General features: G+C 42.6%; 1 protein-coding gene across 4 annotated transcripts in view; it reads left to right on the top strand.

The window, feature by feature from the left end:
- Nucleotides 1-18384, top strand: part of BCL11B (BCL11 transcription factor B) — a 98565-nt gene that overhangs the window by 14624 nt on the left and 65557 nt on the right. For 2 of the 4 annotated variants that reach the window (XM_073349611.1, XM_073349609.1), the window contains exon 2: nt 34-399. In XM_073349611.1, the coding sequence (XP_073205712.1) occupies nt 34-399 (366 nt within the window). Of the gene's footprint in view, nt 1-30; nt 400-18384 lie in introns of all 4 variants that reach the window. The other 2 variants (XM_073349610.1, XM_073349608.1) reach the window with 1 other exon arrangement.

The raw sequence follows: 18384 nt of genomic DNA, 5'->3' as shown, positions 1-18384 counted from the left end.
CTTTCCCTCTTTCTTCTTGTCCATGTAAAGCAGAGGCTGACCATGTGGAAACGGTGCTTGCCGACGAAGATGAGAGCCTGGCAATAGCGGAGCCAGGTGGCATCAGCATCACCCCAGGTGGGACAGACCCCGATTTGTTAACCTGTGGACAGTGTCAGATGAACTTCCCCCTGGGAGACATCTTGGTTTTTATAGAGCACAAGAAGAAACAGTGCAATGGCACTGGTGGTGTCTGCTATGAAAAGAGCCTGGATAAGAGCAGCCCTCCCCCCTCCTCCCGCTCCGAGCTCAGGAAAGTGTCAGAGCCAGTGGAAATCGGGATCCAAGTCACACCCGATGAAGAAGACCGTCTTCTCACGCCTACAAAAGGAATTTGCCCCAAGCAGGAGAACATTGCAGGTACAGCATGTTTTACACTCAATCCACTACCTAGGTAATCTTTTAAAGCAAGCCCTCTAGAAAGTGCTATGAAACGAAGTCTTCAATAGCAGGTTTTTATAGGAGCCATTTGCCTGGAGCAACCTCACTAGTCAGGGCTGTGGCAATAATATTGACCAGTTTTTTAATATGGCAATACCTTTCTGTGAAGGGCCAGCTGTCAGTGAGAAACGACTGTTTTCAGTGTTTGAAGTTGGTCTGCTGGGATAGCTGTAGGTACAGCCTGTACACACAAAAAAAGCTTAAGTCTCAGGGTCAGAGAGGCCATTTTGGTGGTGTCTTCCCCAAGTCGGAAGGCAGATACCCAGGAAAGACAACAGAACATTACACACCTGGGAAATTCATCCCAGTGCAGAGGCCTTATGCAACACTTAAAGCCTGTGGAAAGGGCCAAATCCTGATCCCATTGAAATCAATGGCAATTTTCCCATTGATTTTAATGGGAGGAGGATTTGGTCCTGAGGAATAAAGTGGGGCTTACCTGGTATATAGGGCCTTCCTCACTCCCTCTGCAATGGGGTGAATTTCAGTCTCATTATCCAAATGACCTGCTGTTGGGGATGTGTTTACCGATGCCCTGTATATCCTGGATTTTCATAGGTTTAGGCGGAAAGGAAGGGAGCTATTCAAAAACATGCCCCAAAAGTGGTTTTTGAAAGTAGAGATGAACCCACGCTGGCCTGTGAGAGCAGATTACAAACATTTTCTTTTCTAAAATGCTTGAATTTCTTGGAGAAATTGGATGGGTAGATTAAAGCTGCCCTGAGGCCAGCACTTATTCGGCAGATCACGAGCGGTCTCGCTGACCGGGACATTACAGGGGACTGTATCTACCTGGATGAGCTGTTCTGAAACTTTTTCTGCAGCGTACATGGCACGGGAAAGCTTTTCTGTAGCATGAAGTATATAGTGTGTTCCTTTGCTCTGCACCTATGCTTCCCTCGGTTAATAAGCACACACTGCTTATGACAATTATGTGACTTGCTCTTTCTCTTAGTGCGCGGGTTTCCTGTACTATCTCAGCATGGGATCTTGAGTCAAACTTGTCTTCCTGGTGGACTCCACTTTCTCCATCCAATACTGAAGAGCAACAGGATGTGGTTATTGCTTTCAGTATGCTGGTTTCCTTAGGAATTGCCATACTGGATCAGATCCGCTGGCCCAGTATCCCTTCTCTGCTAGTGACCACAGCACAACCCCACTGGTCGGTGAGTGTTACGTGTCCTCAGCAGGGCTTGATCTACAGAAAATGTGTGTCGGTTACATCTGCTAGCTATAGTGGCTGTCTGTTTAGTTTGAGCTACAGAGACTTATGCTTTTAGCAGCAGAGGCTGCTGGTTCAAGCCCTGGTATCTGCTGTTACATAAATGGGATTTGAACCGGTGTGCGCATCGGATGCTCCAGATGAGCTTTCTCTGTTGAGAGGAAGTATGTAACCGCTGCTGGTGTGTGCTATGCCGCTCGCCCTGTGACAGCTGCTATCTTGGCTGACACTGGAGAGCGAATCAGGGAACCTCCAAAGCCAAACACATGAGTCTCTATCAGACGATCTGAAGAGCCAGGCTCTGTAGCTAGGCATTGTAACAGACACATGTCTTCCCCTTAGTTAATGCACTTAGCCCCCAAGTTAGATCTTGAGCAGGTACTTTTCTGTCTTTCCCGTTGGAATGTGATTAGTCAGAACATGCTCTCGCCCCGTTTCCTCACAAGAGTGCCTTGGCTTTTGAAGTGGAGCATGTGAAGGTGGCAGGTTTTTGGGCATCAGAAGTGGCAGCATCATGAGCAGGTTGCCCTGTGGTAGTTCTCCCACCCATGATTTCAGTGATTCCAAGAGGCCCCTGTGCCTGCATTCCCTGGCAGATAGGGCTTCTTTGTGGTCTAATACCTTATTAAAGGGCCAGATCCCATTGAAATCAATCGATGGAGGCATTGACTTTGATGGGAGCAAGAGAGAGCTCAGAGTGTGCACTTGGTACCCGATTTTGCAGCCACTGAACCCATATTGCAAGGTGCTGAGCACTCTGAACAACCATTGACCTCCATGGGAGTCGAAGGCTTTTGGCACCTTGCAGGAGTTGCGTAGTGCCTGGCAGGATTGGGCCTAGAGTCTTTTCTGTAGCTGTACGTTTCCAAATGTCATGCCCAAATGTAATCCAAAAATAAAAAAAAAAAGCAAGCCAATCCAGAGCTCCTTATCTCTTTCACACTAACCTGAAGATCAAATGGAAATGTGTATGGGATAGTCTGAATTTACAAAAATAAAAGGGGTTTATAGATTGATTGGGATTTTCTCTGCACTGCACGCAGATAGGGACTCACCACTAAATACTGCGGTAATAATGCTTTCTCAATTAGGAACTGAACTCTCAGATAAAAAGGTAGTGTCCTTCTATTTTTTTAAATAGCAGAGGATAGTTTTCAATAGTAGGATAAAAGCCTCACATTACAGCCATGGAGGGTAGCCATGAAAAACCCACAGAAGTCATTCACTGGAAAGGCTTTAGTGGGATATACCAGGCCCCTTACTTATATTTCAATAGAAAGGCTTTCTGCATTAGCCAAGAAAATCAGAATCTCCATTTAACATAAAAGGTATTTCCCAGTGAGAGGCTGTAGAGCATTGTTGTTAGATTTGTTAAAAAAAAAGGCTAAATACGATTTCATAAAAGGGAAACTTAATCTCGAAGGCGGCTTTCCCCCACCCCTACCTCCTCCCGTTATTTTATTTTTTATTTTTGTGGGAATAATGCAGCAGCCTACAGTATTTTTACTTTGTATGTGACGAAAGATATTCTTAGCCCTTCTGCACGGTGACAGGAAGAATGAATTTTTTTATTCCACCAAGAAATATGTAAAATAATCCCTTAGAAGTATGGGGAGATATGTTTGTTCAAAGCATTTAAAATGCTATTTTAATCAAAGGCACAAAACACTCTACATGCTGTGTCAGCTAGAGGAGACCATTACATTTTAACAGCAAATCATGCTCCTTTTCCCCCGCTCTTAACCAGCCCCCCTCCACACACACTTTGAAACAAACTTTTTTTTTTATTAAATAAAAAGGAAAAGATTAAAGAATAAAAACTTCAGTGGCTCAAATGTATAAAGTAATTTAATATGGCGGAAGCATTAATTATTTTAGCTTAATTGAATTCAGAGGACTGCAATAGTTGCATTTTTGTAGACAAGCTCTGTTTATTATTTCTTTGTGTAGATTAACAGTAAAGGAAACATAGATAACTTTCAGTTATTTATTGTAAAATAAATGTGTCAATTCATGTGTAAAGCAAGCTGTTCAAAGATAATTGAGTCTTTATATTTGAAGAGAGAAACCAGAAATCACCCACTCGCCACTTCGGCTCCCTGAAATATGCTGCCACCGCTGCTGCCCTCAGATAGGTTTCAGCTACTCTCCTTGATCCCGTGTTGTTTTCATAGACCTTCTTATTCAGTCAAAATGATTTGTGTGGCCTTCTGCTGCGTGACTAAGCTGCACGACATTACAGCCCTCCATGGCTGAGCGTAGCCAAGGTAAGTCAAGCAACGAGCTTGGCTGAGCCACAGAACCCTCTTACTCTCTGCGGGCGTGGGTGTTTCCGCTGGAGTGCCAGGAGGCAGCGCATTGTAAAACTTTAATCCTAATTCAGGGTGCTCTGAAGTTGTGAGATTTTTTTCTTTTTTGGAATGGTTGGGTTACAAAGTTCCATATTGCAAATTTCCAGCTGGATTCATGGCCTCAATTACCAAAGCCCTGAATTTTGTTCTGTAACATTCCATGATTTAGCCAAGTTCTTCTTTCTTTGATAGACTCATGGATAGCTTTCTTTCGTTCTTTCTTTCTTCACAGCCAGGTGTGACTCCACTTAATATGCTCAATGAATCCTACTTGACCACATCACGGGTGGTTTTAGAATACTTGCATAGCTAACAAGAGCCAGTGGATCCTGGGGATCTGCAGGAGAGTATGTGTGTGTGTGCGTGTGGACGTGTGTGTGTGTGTGTGTGTGTGTAACACAAATCCAGAACATCTAGACTGCCATAGAAGAGGAGGTAACTTTGTCTCCTGAATCAGGATAGATTTAAAAGACCTTTTGATATTGAAATCTGTAGTGTTCTCTTAACTTGTAATTTGCTAGGCCAAACTTTGGCTGATCAAAGAGCTTTCTTTTTGTTATCACTGTCTATAAGGTATGCTTTTGAATGTTACATGGCCAGTGTAAAGACATGACTTGACTACAGGCAGTTTATTCTGCAAAATATTTGTTTATTTTAAATTGGCTAACCTGTTTAGAAACCCGTTCTCGCTCTTCTGCAGAAAGCACTGTATTAACAGATGCTTCAGATTGTTCCACAACAAAATGAAGCCAGGCCAGTGAATTAGCTAGGAGTTGTCAATCACTGTTGCATGTATTTTATAAATGTCAGTTGTTTTAGAAGAAGTACGAGAAATACAGTGGTGTTTTGTAGCTTGTCTTGCCTTCCCTGGATAGGTTCTGTGGTGTTTGTCTCTAGTTCACAAGTGTAGACCAGGAGCCATACATTTCCAGACAATGAGACCAAAACAACAGCAGAAATTCATTAAGACGGTGGAGTTAATTTCTGCAAAGACAGTGCTGGGAGTAGGAGTTAATTTGAATTCCTCATTCATCCAGTTCAGGCCACCAGTGCTGGGCTCCATCCATTATGGATTCAAACTAGATGTGCAAGGTGAAAAAAAACCCTCCTTGTCAAATGTGGGATTTAACTGCAACCCCTGCTCCACGAATGTGCATTTCAGGCTTTTAAATGGTAAAACTGCCTGTAGAGAAACTAAATAACCGGCATGTGCTGGAAGCCAGAGATAAACACTGCTGCAGGTTGCCATGAAATAGGCTATTTGATATATTTAGAATTGTTATTTTTCTCCAAATTAAGATTAGTTAAATCCATGTGTGTTGTGTGAGTGATTGTTAACTCAATGGCATGGATTATCCTTTTTTCAAATCATGACAGCTAATTATTATTGCTGTCTAGTCTGAGACATTCACTTACAATGTACCATTATGGGCCCGTGCACCCATATTAACTATAGGACTCAGCCAGCCATCACCATGCCTTAGTACGCCAGCGAAGGAAAATGGAAGCGGAGAAAACCTAGTTTGATCGCCCGTGATGTCAGACAGGTTGGGAACAGGTGGTCTGAGCAACACTGAGCTGGCATACGGTGCTGGAAACCAGTCAGCATTGGCTGATCTCTTTAGGAAGTCTGCTGTGGCACCTGATCCTACCACCAGTAGCTCTTCAATACAATAGCTGTAGCATGGATAATTTATCAGAGCAAGGAAAGGAGATGGCTAGAAATAGTGTTAAACAGGAAGAAAAGGCTTCCGAACTAAATGATATGAGGGCCTAAGAAAACCAGCTTACTGTAGGAATCTTTACCTTAGGCTTCTAGAGAAAACATTATGGGCTTGATTCTCCTCTCATTTTTGCTGTTTTCTCCTGGTGTAACTCCAGTGAAGTGACTGGAGTTACCTTAATGTACCCTGCTGTAAGACCAGAATCAGGAGCTATGATTTTATCAGACATTTATCAATATATTTTGCTAATTTGCATATCTAACGTTGGAAAACAGAAACCCCCCACCCCCAAGAAACAACAAAACAGCCCAGTCCTATCACCCCAAACCTGATGAGAACAGCGAGTGCAGTGTTGCAATGGTTTAAAGAACAAATCTTTTGCCTCTGGAGACCTCGGTGGAGGCCCTGACTTGGGTCACAAGGGGAAAAACAAGTTGAATGATCTCATCTTTGTTTGTGCACATCACCAAACGAGTGCAAAATAAAGCATGTTGGGGAGTCTCTTTAGTCCAGAATGGAGAAGCGAAAATCAGTCCTGAAGTGCATTCATACAGCAAAGTGAGAACAATTGCACAGTGCCTGCCTGCATTATTCCTTGCTCTCCCCAGTGCCATAACTGTGGTTCCACTCATCTGTCAGCTGTACACACTAATTCTGAGAGGGGAATTTCTCCAGTAGCAACTGCAGAAATATACTACAGCATTAAGGTTTTAAACCAATTTCTAACTGTGAGAGACCAGAATCAGGCCTATGTGAAAAAGGCAGATTATCCCACATCTGCCTGTTGTGGGGTTCTTACACTTTCCTCTGCAGTCTGGTGGTGGCCACTGTCAGTGACAGGACACTGGCTTAGATGGACCTTGAATCTGATCCAGTATGGCAAGTCTTGTGTTCCTAGAATAGATTTCTTATTGGTTCCTCTTTGGCAGGTTAGCTGCTCAAAAGTATAAAACTTTTTGCCTGGTTCAGTTTCCACCGCCGTTGGCTTGGTCAGGAATTGTAACTCTCCTAATGGATGGGTTTCCACTTCTAAACACAATGCAGAAGTTGTCCCTTGAGGGGACAGGAAAGTTAATGGGGGAAGTTCAGAGATGCTCTTGAGCTACTTTCTGCTATTGAAGTGGAATAGCCTGCAGTAGTCCATCCTATCAAAGCAAACAAGGAGGCCAAATCATACTCTCCTTACTCTGACAATGACTTCTCTTGATTTCAGTAGGGGCTACTGCTGAGAAAGATGAGAAGGATTTAGCCTGGATGGCTGAAATTTTGCTGTTTAGATATTTTGGAGCGAACATTTTTTTAAAAGGATACTGCTGTCTATGAATTTGAAATCTAGACAAAATAAAAAAAGTAATTTCTGGTAAAACATCCATCTCAGATTCTCCCTGACAACTTTTGTGGTTTTATAATCACATTTTCTTATATTTCATAAATGTTTTTGTCTCCTGTTGCATCATGATAGACCCACACAAACAACAAGGGAAACTGGCTATCTGACTGACTGGGCAGGAGGAACAGTGAAAATGATTACTCACAAAGGGCAGTACATCACTGTGTTACTCCACTTTCACAACAGGGTAACTGTTGAAACCAGTGGTGTTACACTGAGCTGAGTGGGATAACGGAGCAGTGACTCAAGCCCAGCATGCTGTCAAATGCACAAAGTAAAAAAATGAAAAAAACAGGAACAAATATAATTTTTCTCTCAAACTCTTTCAGTTACAGTTATCTTGTGACTATGCTAGGTAAAACTTTTTCAGACAGAAATGTGGTTTTTTTTCAACTTGGAAGAAGGTCCTACTGTACTGGAGGTCAAGTTCTGTTCTGATACTGATGTAAATCTCGAGTAATTCCTCTGTGACGTTGGTGTCAGAGCAGTATTTGCACATTTTTTTTAAAAGCAGTGGGCTTGAATCCCCCTCATTTACATCAGCTTTACACTGGTATTACTCTTTTAATTTCAGTGGAATGACTCCTGATTTGCCCAGGACTAAGCAAAATCAAAATCTCCCCCCATGAAAATGTTTCTCTGCCTTCATTGGGACCTCTTTTACAGTTACATCGGGCGTGTGTATGAGACAAGTGAGCATGTCTGATAATTATTACTACTGACAGGTTGATAGATTTTTAATGACAATATGATGGCAAAAGATGAACAAGTGCTGGTCATCCAATCATAAGTCATTTTCCTGATGTTCTTGCAAAAAAACAGTCCATTGCAAAATAAAGACTTACCCAGTAATTATTAAAACCTGCTATGGCATTTGTTACTGCATGGAAAATAATAATAAAAATACTTGGTATGATTAGTGGAGTATTTGATCGTAGAAGTGAGTTTGCTGAGGAATTAGAGGCTGCGCTGAAACCTAGTTGGAAAGGACATTTACAGGCAGACCTTGTGTTGTAGAAAAGCCAGCCTGCAAGTACAAATTATTGGACTGTTTGAGAATGATGGATGATCAATAAAAGCCACGGTTATGGTTTTATGATAAATAAGTAAATAAAAATAGATGCTCCTTTGCCTTTGCGGGACAGGACTGCTGTACCACAAGAGTAGGCTCCCATCATGTCTTGTGGAAGAGTGTTATGATTTCTCAGTCCATGTCTGAACTTGTGCTGCCTGAACACACCGTGACCAAATCAGGTCACCGTGACACAGGTTGCCCTTTCCTAGGGTGTCTGAGATTGGAACATTTTTCTATTGTAGCTAAAAATCATGAAGTAATCATACATTTTGTACTAGAAAGACTTAGATTTCTGTGTCATGTCACCTCATCTCACTCAGAGGGCATTGATTTTAGGCTGAATTTCAGACCTGCGAGCATGTAGACGAGTAGGGAGTTGGGGGTGGGGAGGGCAAGAAGCAGAAGAAAAAAAGTCATATATATGAAATGGCGTTGCTTAATTGACAAGGCTGGAAATAAATCCAGAGCCCCAGAGAAACTGAGTAGTTTGCAGTTTGAGAGACGAGCACGTTGATTTCAAGCAAAAGCATCCGTCTTTAGCATCACTTCTTGTCCCCATTCCCTCCCACCTTCAGATTGGTAATCGGTGGGCTGTGCTGTATAAATCTTTAGAAAAAGTGGGTGGGGTATCTGGGGACTTAATGTCTAAGCTCAGGAGCTAAGCCGGAAATCCCAGAGATGTAATGAAAACAAAACGGACTTTTCACTCGCGCTGTGGCATTCTGGCAGTGAGAACGCTTTCGTGAGCCAATGTTTTCATTGTAGGTTTTCTCGAGAGAAGTAGTGGAAACGAATCGTTAACCCCTTAACAGGAATGAATGTGGTTGCAGCAGATGCAAAGCATTCTTGGCTCTCAGTTGGCATGTTGGAGGGCTCCGGGTGGGTGAGGAAGTTGGGAGGAGACGCCACTTGTAAGAAATTTAATAATCTTAATGGCAGATGTGAAGTGGTTTCTTGGTGGTTGCTATTTTTTTCTTTTTTCATTTTGCATGTTTGCCTTTGCAGAATATTTGAGCATGCTCAGCACTAACCATTGCTGAGTCCAACATCTCGGGACCTTCAGTATTGTGTTCTTGTGCTCGTTAGCGTATATCTTGAGCGAGAAGGGTGGGGGACACTGCTTGTTGGTCTCTCAGCAGGGTCATGAAAGTCACAGATGGAAAAGACCAAGCTGTTGATCCTTGTCCCCTTTGCAAGAGCAGGGTATCTCTATCTATTGCATCCTTGACAAGATTACAGGACCAAGGACTTCCATAAGAACACATTAGCAAAAAGAGGATTTTTTCCGTCAGTAATTAAGCTAATTTACCTTAGCAGCTGGTTTTTGTGAAGAAATCATTCCCCCCTCTCAGCTGATTGTACTGCATTTTATTTTGATATTTTCTTTCACCTTTTGATCACGGGTGGCACTTACCATACCGCTCTCTCTCTCCAGTCTCTCATTAGGGTCTTTTATCTGCATTTATTCTTGCAAACAGTGTGGCGCATCAGACCCTTTTCTAGCTAGAGAGCATCTCATCTAGCCTTTAGAAACTTGCAGAGCAATTAAAATCATTAGACATCTCATTCCTGCTGTCCTAGATCCTCCTGTCCAACCTCGCCATGCAGGTTCTTGTAAGCTCCGTCAGTGCCATGCATAATTTGGGCATAATTGCACTGCTGCTGCAAGGGAGCTGTTCCTCTGCAGCTGACCTTGGTCAGTGCGTCTGGCCTCTGAATAGATGTTCGCCTGCTTTCTTTCCACTTTGACAGCTCCCCCCCTTCTCCTCTCCACACTCTTGCCCAGCCCACGCCTCGTCTGTTCTCATTCGATACACACCAAAGTGGAAAGGTATTCGTGACGAAAACTGCCTTTGCAAGGCACAAGGGCGGCTGGCGGACGGAGCATTCCAGCTTGCTCTCTCTCTCTATGTGCTTCCCTTTGGAACATTTGAAAAAAGACTAAACGTTATTTAATAAATGACTCATCTGGATTTTTACACCAAGCTGATGTTTTTTACTGGTCATTTAAAGAGGGCGGGGTGATGGGGGAGGAGCGGATACAGTAGAATAGCAAACAGGGATTAAACTGCTAGTCTCCTTTTAAGACATTTATTATTTTCAGAGTCAAACTCGTAGCCAGCTGATATAACTGTAAAAGTTGCTGTTTGCATTATTTGCTAGGAATCCTGAAATATTCGATTATAGCTGCTATTATTCTGCGCAGACAAATCCAGATTAGAATTTAGCATTTACTTGTTTTGTTTTATTTATTAAAAGGACTCTCTGCTAATTTTTTCCCTCTTAACCACCCCCCCCTCCCATTTTCTAGAGTTCCCTGTTACTAGCTCATAAAAAGAGTTTGAAACTGAAGTGAAGTTTCCGGAGTAAGGTTTGCTTTTTCTTTCACGCCCCCTCCCCGCCGCCCCATGGTGGTAGCTAGACTTGGCCCAGTGCCAACCTGTCTTTCATCAAGTAAAGAGCCATTCCAAGTTGAAATTTATAGAGCAGAGTCCAGGTTCAAGGGCTGAAGCCCGCCAACCGCTCCAGCCTCTTTGTTACTGATTAATTCTGCAAGCAGTTCAGCTGGTTTGCTCACTTTTACCTCCTCTTCACAGTGCTGCTGCATTGCTTCCTAGGCAGCAAGCGGTGGCTGCAGCTGCTTCACCCCCACTTTTCAGCAGCGATTCCCCCGTCTCTGCTTCATTGTTTTAACCACTTGAGGGCTGAGTTGTACAACGATGTCTTTACACTAAAAAACAAAATTTCTCTGCCTCCTGTTATTTTACCACAGCTAGTTTTAAGTGTCTGGGGCTTCCCCTTTCACATCAACTTCCATTAACAACTGCTTCTTGGAAGCATTTGGACTCAAAGTTCCCATGCTTTAATTAATATATTCAAACACATGCAGCGGGGTGAAATAGTTTCTTTCAGCTTTACCTGCAAAGGATGTTTCCTGTCACAGCGAGCAGTTTCCTGCATGGCAGGGTTTTAAAGAGGGACCTCGAGGTGGGAAAGGGGCATAGGTCCAAACAGCAGCAACAGAAGGACAACTGCAGAAAGGTAGCTTAAAATGGTTATGACCCCAATCCTGCAATGACGTTAGTGTGAAAACCTGGCCCTTGTGAAGTCAATGGGAGCTTTGCCATCAGCTCCAGTGGGGCCTCAGTTTCATTCTTAGCGTGCACTTAGCTTTCTGAATGTGAGCAGCGTCAATGAATTCACTGGGATTACTCGTGCATAAAGCTAAGCACGTCCATTAAGTGTTTGCAGGATTTCTGGCTTGCGTTCATATTTTCAGCCCAAGTGGACTGTGTGTGGGAAATGCATGGGGGTAGATAAGGAAGCTGTAGCGGGGCCGCCATGTTTAAGCGCCCTGGGGAAAACCCTGTGCTGCTATTACAAATATCCGAGGACTAACGTGTTGCGAATTGTGACACGATTAAGTTCTTAAAAGTATCCCAAGAAAATAAAAGACTCGGATGAATGGCTGGAGATTCATACCTGTTTTTCACTTCTTTTTGTCTTTTACATTAATCAGAAATAAAATGGGGTGTAGGTGGTCATTTTGTTGTGGGTCTTCTTTACCCCCAGGCACGAAGAAAAAAAATGTCTACTTTAAACTAGTAATTTAAGGAACTCAAAAGTCCTTAAAGAATCCCCCACCCAAAAAACCCAACCCCCACCACCAACCCCAAAACAATAGCTGTCTGAATCCCCTGTATGCATCCTTATAATGAAGCTCTTAAATTCTTGTTTAAACGTTTCCCCAAAGCTGTTCCTTAGGAAATAAAAAGGTACCCTGTTTGCCTATAGCAGATTAAAAGTTTTCCTTCAATGCGACAGCTTCTCAAGTCTAGCGTCGGAAGCATGTCTCTATTTTATGATATTGTGAAACAGGTCTGGACCAGACACAATGCATTTAACTAAGAGAGAACAAGGTAGAATTTGTGGGTTTTTTATTTTTATGGGGTATAACCAGAGGCCTTTTCTGTGTCTGTCTGTCTCTTAAAACTTTTAAGTTTACAAATGACAAGCACATGTAAACCACACTTGAAAATTTATTAACAAATAGTTCACCTTAAAAATCTAAAGTTCGGCAAAACTGAACTTTTTTTAGTCTAAGGACTGCTCTCTTTAATGACCTGGCAGAGAAATCTGAAGATGGCTTTTTTTTCTTTATAAAACATTTATAATTTCAGCACTGGAAAGTCAAACACGCACAAACTCTAAGAAAGCTTTCACATCTGTCTCAGCCTGTGTGCTGATTCCCGGGGGTCCCATTTATAACAATCTAACAAGATAGAATCTGCCTTTGAATATCAGTAAATATGGCTAAAGATCACAAAACTGTACTCATAATTGTTCGAGACTAAAAGGCAGAATATAGTGTTTGATTAATGTTTATGGTACAGGATTTCTTTGCAGAAAAAGATAAATCACTTAACCAACCTCTCCTCCCCCAACCACCCTTCCCCCATTTTTGCAGCGTTCATCGTTTAGGGACATGTGCTTTATTTTAGATTTTGAAGTTGATCAAGGGTGCCTAATTGTATGGGGGAATTTTTCTTGAAAGAGAGGCATTATGTGATTTCACTGATACTGTACAGGATCTGGTTTATTTACTGGGATTTATTTACCACCAAAAATTATCCGTCAGTGTTCCCTCTAGGTCAGGGTACGTTGGCAGAGGAAGTCTGGCCTGATGCTGTCCTTGCTGGATCTTCCCAGCGGACTTCAGTCTCCAGAGCTCTGGATCAGACCCCTAAAATTGACTAAATATATCCATTGGGGGAAAAATGCATAGAAATGATCATAAGAGATCATGAGCAAGGACACTTGTTTGTGTTTGAAGGGTTAGTGTTTGTCATCTAAGTGCTTATATTGTTGCAGTCTGTACAGCTGTCATCAAAGGTTCCGATTTGTTCAAAGGGATAGAGAACTATAGCATTAGTTACGTGGGGGTGGTATTGTACCATCTTGCATTCTGTCCCTCTTCTGCTTTTTTCAGTGCCTCTCTAGGGATACCTGGAAACTGATTCCCATTGTCTCCACTGCTCATCTGGAATGCTGTATTATTTAGGGGAGAAATGCAACATCTATCTATCTATCTATCTATCTATCTATCTATCTATCTATCTAATCTCTGCTAGTTAGCTCTTCTGAAAATCTTCTTAAAACGGTAATAGGGACTTTAAAATAATATATTTATTGGTGTTTAAAATTTTTTGGCATTTCACAGAGGGATTGAGAAGAGGACTCAGAACTCTCCTCCATTATAAATGCAGCTCTAGATTCCCTTGAACTGATTTGATGAAGTGGCAAAGATGGTTTGCCCTCCAGAGATGCTGTATATGCAAAGAGGTGGATAGGTTTGTGCAACAGCATGTACGAATGTATATTCAGTGCTGTTCTCCCTCACACGCTTCTGCCTGTGCAAACACAGGCTCTGGGCCCTACCAGCAAAAAGTCTGCCTTGAGGAGTTGGGGGTTGTAGCCTGGCAAAGGCTAGAGGCTGCCTGTGCAGCCCAGGAAGTGGGAGAAGCCTGCTGTAGATGGGGTGTGGCTAGGATACCCAGCAAATGAGCTGGCTGATCCATGGTGAATTTAACAAAGAGAAATGAGTGTTCTAGAGAATTAGGGTTAATGTGCAGAGGTAAAGCCTGCAGGGCAAGAGGTGAAGATTGTTTTTTATTGGGAGAGACCAATGTGACCCTTCTGGGTGAAATGGTAACTAGTATGCAAAGAACCTTCATAGGAGAAACACCTTCCCCAGTATGCAATTATGTGGGAACCTTTGCATTTTGAAAATCATGCTTGAATATCGCTGCTTAGCACTTGCAGCCACTAGGATATATTTGCTGATGTGGCTACGACCCAGGCAGTTCCACCAGTGGTAGCAGTTATGGAAGCTCTTGTGCAGAGATTTCCATCCAACCGCCAGCGGTTTAAGCTCAGAGCAGGATTACTTGGCTTTATGCTTTAAAACACTGGAGGCCATTGGTCCTTTCTCTGCACTACAGCTGTCCCTGATGTTTTTGTAAACATCTAGCGAGCACCAGAGTGTATGGTGCTTCTTCCCTTCCAACTCTTTACAAACGTCAACAAATCATGGATGACTATGTGAGGAAAGTATTTGCATCCCCATTTTATAGACGAGACAGAAAGATGGTAATGGCTTGACTTTCAGAGGTGCCTCCTCATGGAGTGAAATACAATGGGAGCCGCAGGTACTCAATACCAAAAGTGACATGTCCAAAGCCACAGAAGGCAGTGGGTGTCAAAGACAGGATTAGACCTCAGGAGTTCCTGGCCTTCAGTTTTGTGCTCACGCTGCTAGACCTGTCTGCATGTTTTGCTATTTTTGAGCAGCAAGACCATATCCCGTCCAGGTTTTAGTGCTGTTATTGTGAAAACATTCCCCCTTCCACACACACATCTCCCCAGCACATGTGAACACAGGTAAAATCAAAGACTGAAGTTTAAGACCCTTTCTCTCCTTCCCCCCTTGCAGCCCTTCCACTGGTTACATGTATAGGGTGAATGCTGGAGGGGGCTTGAGGTGTCACTTCTCAGTGGCACAGCATTGTTGCTGCTGTGGGCCCAAAGCCAAAAGATGGTTGCTGCTACTTAATTGAATAAGGATCTAAGTAAATTTTCACTTGGCACCTTCAGCAGTCAAAGAAAAAAGGAATACTTTTTCAATCAACAGTAATTTTTCTTGTAGCTGTGGGCTAGATCCTGCTTCTATTGAAAACACTGGGAATCTAGCCATTAAGTTCAGCAGGTGCAGGATGGGATTCTCAGCTCAACCACGTAGACTGGTCCAAAGCTTGAGTCAGAATTCCTGCACTGTAGATACCCACAATTCCTGTGCTAAGGGAGAAAGGAAAAAAAAAAGAAAAAAAGAAAAGATCTGTGGCAAAATCGTGCGACGCCCACGTAAATATTGTTTGTATGAATTGGGTCCTTCATCTTTTGTTAGCAGCAGCTTGTTAATTAACAGCAGATTAGTGCTGCTTTCTTCTGACACATGAATATATTTTGGGTTAGAAAATACTTGTACTCAATAAAACTGGGTGACTGAACAATTCAGAAAGTACTAGCGAAGCTCTGTAATGGATTCCCTTTTTATCCCTCCACACCCGCCCCCCTCCTTCCTTCTTTAAATGCAAGCAGATTTCTGCAGTCTAGTGCAGAGGAGACACGTTAAACACAGCTAATAAATCATGTTTACTCTTGGAGTTCTTGGTAGTGAAAAATCTATTGGCTGTTTTTACTTCCTTATTTCTCAGCATTTGCTTCCTACCTGTTTTTGAGTGAGTGCCCAGAAATAGTAGTTTTGTCAAAGGAGTGGATTTTGCCAACCAGCAGTTCGCTCTGCCAAGTAAGCTGCTGGATTGCAAAACCCAGTGACACTGAGCTACCTCCCCCTGCAAGAAATGAGGCTGTAGAATATCGGTATTAAAACCTGCAGTATGGGGAGATGTAACTAGATACTAGCAGTTTGTGAGATCAATTTAAGGAAATCAGAACATATATTACAGAAGCTTTTTTTTTTTTTTAAAGCAAACTATTTGTGATTGTGAAGGAGAAAGGACTGACGATAGCAGTAATAGGAACCAGACATTTTTCTCTTCCCTTAGTCATTCCCTGTCCCACATCAGGATAGGTATGGATATCGTTTCAGTGTTTTTTTCCTCCCTCCAGATACCCTCTCAGATGCGAGGGAAAGGTGACTAAGCCTTTATTTTAACTGAGTTTTGACTCCATCCTCTCCTCATGTGCTCTGCTGTTGTGAAGGAAGCGGGGTGTTTTTCTTTTTGTTACTGTGCCTGTTAGGGGTAGGAGTGGTGGCTGCCATTCCATTTCCTTTTGGATTCCAAATGGCAGGCCAAGGGCTTGATCTTGCAATCTGTCTTTACTTAGGCAACACTTCCACTGATTTTGACAGGGGTTTCACCTGAGTAAGGACTGTAGAATGGGGCCTGAGCTCACACCCTAGAAGTGGAAGGTAAGTCCCTTCTTCACAAAGACATACAGGGCCATATTCATCCGTGGTGCTGCTCCATTGTAGTCAGTGAACTACGTCCTCTAGAGATGCCCAAGCATGCCTATGTCTCCAGACTGTGGGCCCAATGCTGCATAATCAATGTAGGCAAAGCTCCCTCTGATTTGGAATTGAGATTATTTTAACTGTAGGGCATGATCCTGCAATCTTTTATGCCAGCAAAGTTACTGTTGAAACCAATGGGAGCTTCACAAGAGTCAGCGCTCTTGTGAGTTTTACTCAGGCTAGGTCTCCGCTACAAAATGTACGTTGGTATAATTATGTCGCTCAGGGCTGTGAAAAATCCACCCCCATGAACGACACAGTTATACTAACCTAACCCTGGTATAAATAGTGCTGTATTGATGGGAGAGCTTCTCCTGTCGACATAGCTACTGCCTCTCATGGAGGTGGATTAACTAGGCTGTTGGGAGACGCGCTCCCATCGGCGTAGTAGTGTCTTCATTGAAGCATTACAGTGGTGCAGCTGTATTAAGTGTAGCGCTACCCTCAGTTTGATTGAAAAACTAGAAAAATACTCCTTTCCTTCCCTCCAAGGCCTCAAATGCAGTTCTTTGGTCACACTGGTCGGGCCTGACCCTTCCCCCATGGGAGCCTGTGGAAGTTTTACCTTCGATTTCAGTAGGAGTGGTATCACGCCCTCCATGAAAATAGAATTTCTGTGGTGTACCTAAAAATCCATCATTGTAATATCCACCCCAGGGTGGAGGCTCCTATGAGGCCCTTTCTAGCTGGTGAGTTTTTTGGGGAGAGCGTACAAAGTGAGCAGCCACTCAGAAGGGCGTCCATTTTCTGTGCATGCTTGTTGAAGCAGAATAGGGGTGATACTGGGAGCAAGCTGGAGTCAATGGCTGGGAACACAGCACACTGGAAGGCTGTGCCCTGTCCATCGCTGGGAGACGGTGAATTCCATATTCCCACTCCCAACTCAGTTCACTGCACAGAGCCTGTTAACTCAGGCTTTGTTCTTACACCTTAAATGAGCTCATTATTCGCAGTAGATTATTACTGTAAACAACCACATGTCCTGAGAAGCCAAATTAATTTTTTCCTTTGCTTTACTAAGTCCAGAAATGCCTGATCAGTTTCAGAATGGGAGGAAAAATAAAACAGAATCAAAGTTTGTATGTTATGATTCCTTTAAATTTCTGGTGGGAATACTCTGCGATCAAAATGATATTTCCATGAGGCTTTTGCTGCCAGTTTGTTTAATTACATTAAACAGTGGTATAAACCTCAGCAGAACAGAAACCTCTCTTACAGCCAGTAGAATATTAAATCATAAGGAATAATGATACTAGTGTTAACTGGTTATAACAATCGTTATCAAATTAGTGCTCTAAGGTGTTACTTTGTTTTGCCACTGCTGATATGCGAATACATTTTGCCTGATCACCTGTTAAAAGACTGGAAAATGGATTGAATTCTGTTACAGAAAAATCAAGAAGTTGTTTTAAGTGATACATCAGAACACAGTTTGTGATTTCGCAGTCTTGATTCCACTCATCCTTTAAGGAAATGTTCACAATATGTATATTGAAATGCCATCTACATCCAGAAAATCAGGGTTAAAAGGACTACTTTGTTGAAACTAATTACAGGGTGGTTCAATTTTTGTAGTCAGTGACATTTCAGAAACTTGTCTTGAAACCAAAGAGGCCATAGAAAGATTTTGTTATAGTGTGATACAAAGCAGTGAGCTCCAGTTTGAGTATATAGACAGTTTCATTAAAAACAAAACAAAAAAATCCACTGGCATTTATTTTACTAGGATAATAAAGATGAATTGACTATAATTTCTTTATGCTGAACATGGCTAAAATGGTGGTCTTTTGCTTGCCCTCGTAAACATCCTTCTTGATACAGTAAATCATTTTGGCTTCAGTTTCAGACAGACATACTAAGAAAGGGCCTGATTTGGCTGTACTCACAGTGGGACTACTTGCAGAGTAAGATACTACTCAAAATGAGTAAATGACATAGAATCAGGCCCAAAGAGAATATAATTACAGCGGCATGTCCTGTGGTCAAATGGTTCTTGCTTTCTCAAGGCTGAATTTGCTGTTATCCTTCTGCACCGGTGGTGAGGAAC

This window comes from Lepidochelys kempii, chromosome 6 (genome assembly GCF_965140285.1).
Source record: "Lepidochelys kempii isolate rLepKem1 chromosome 6, rLepKem1.hap1, whole genome shotgun sequence".
Taxonomy (NCBI): domain Eukaryota; kingdom Metazoa; phylum Chordata; order Testudines; family Cheloniidae; genus Lepidochelys; species Lepidochelys kempii.
This window is presented reverse-complemented; position numbering and strand designations above follow the sequence as displayed.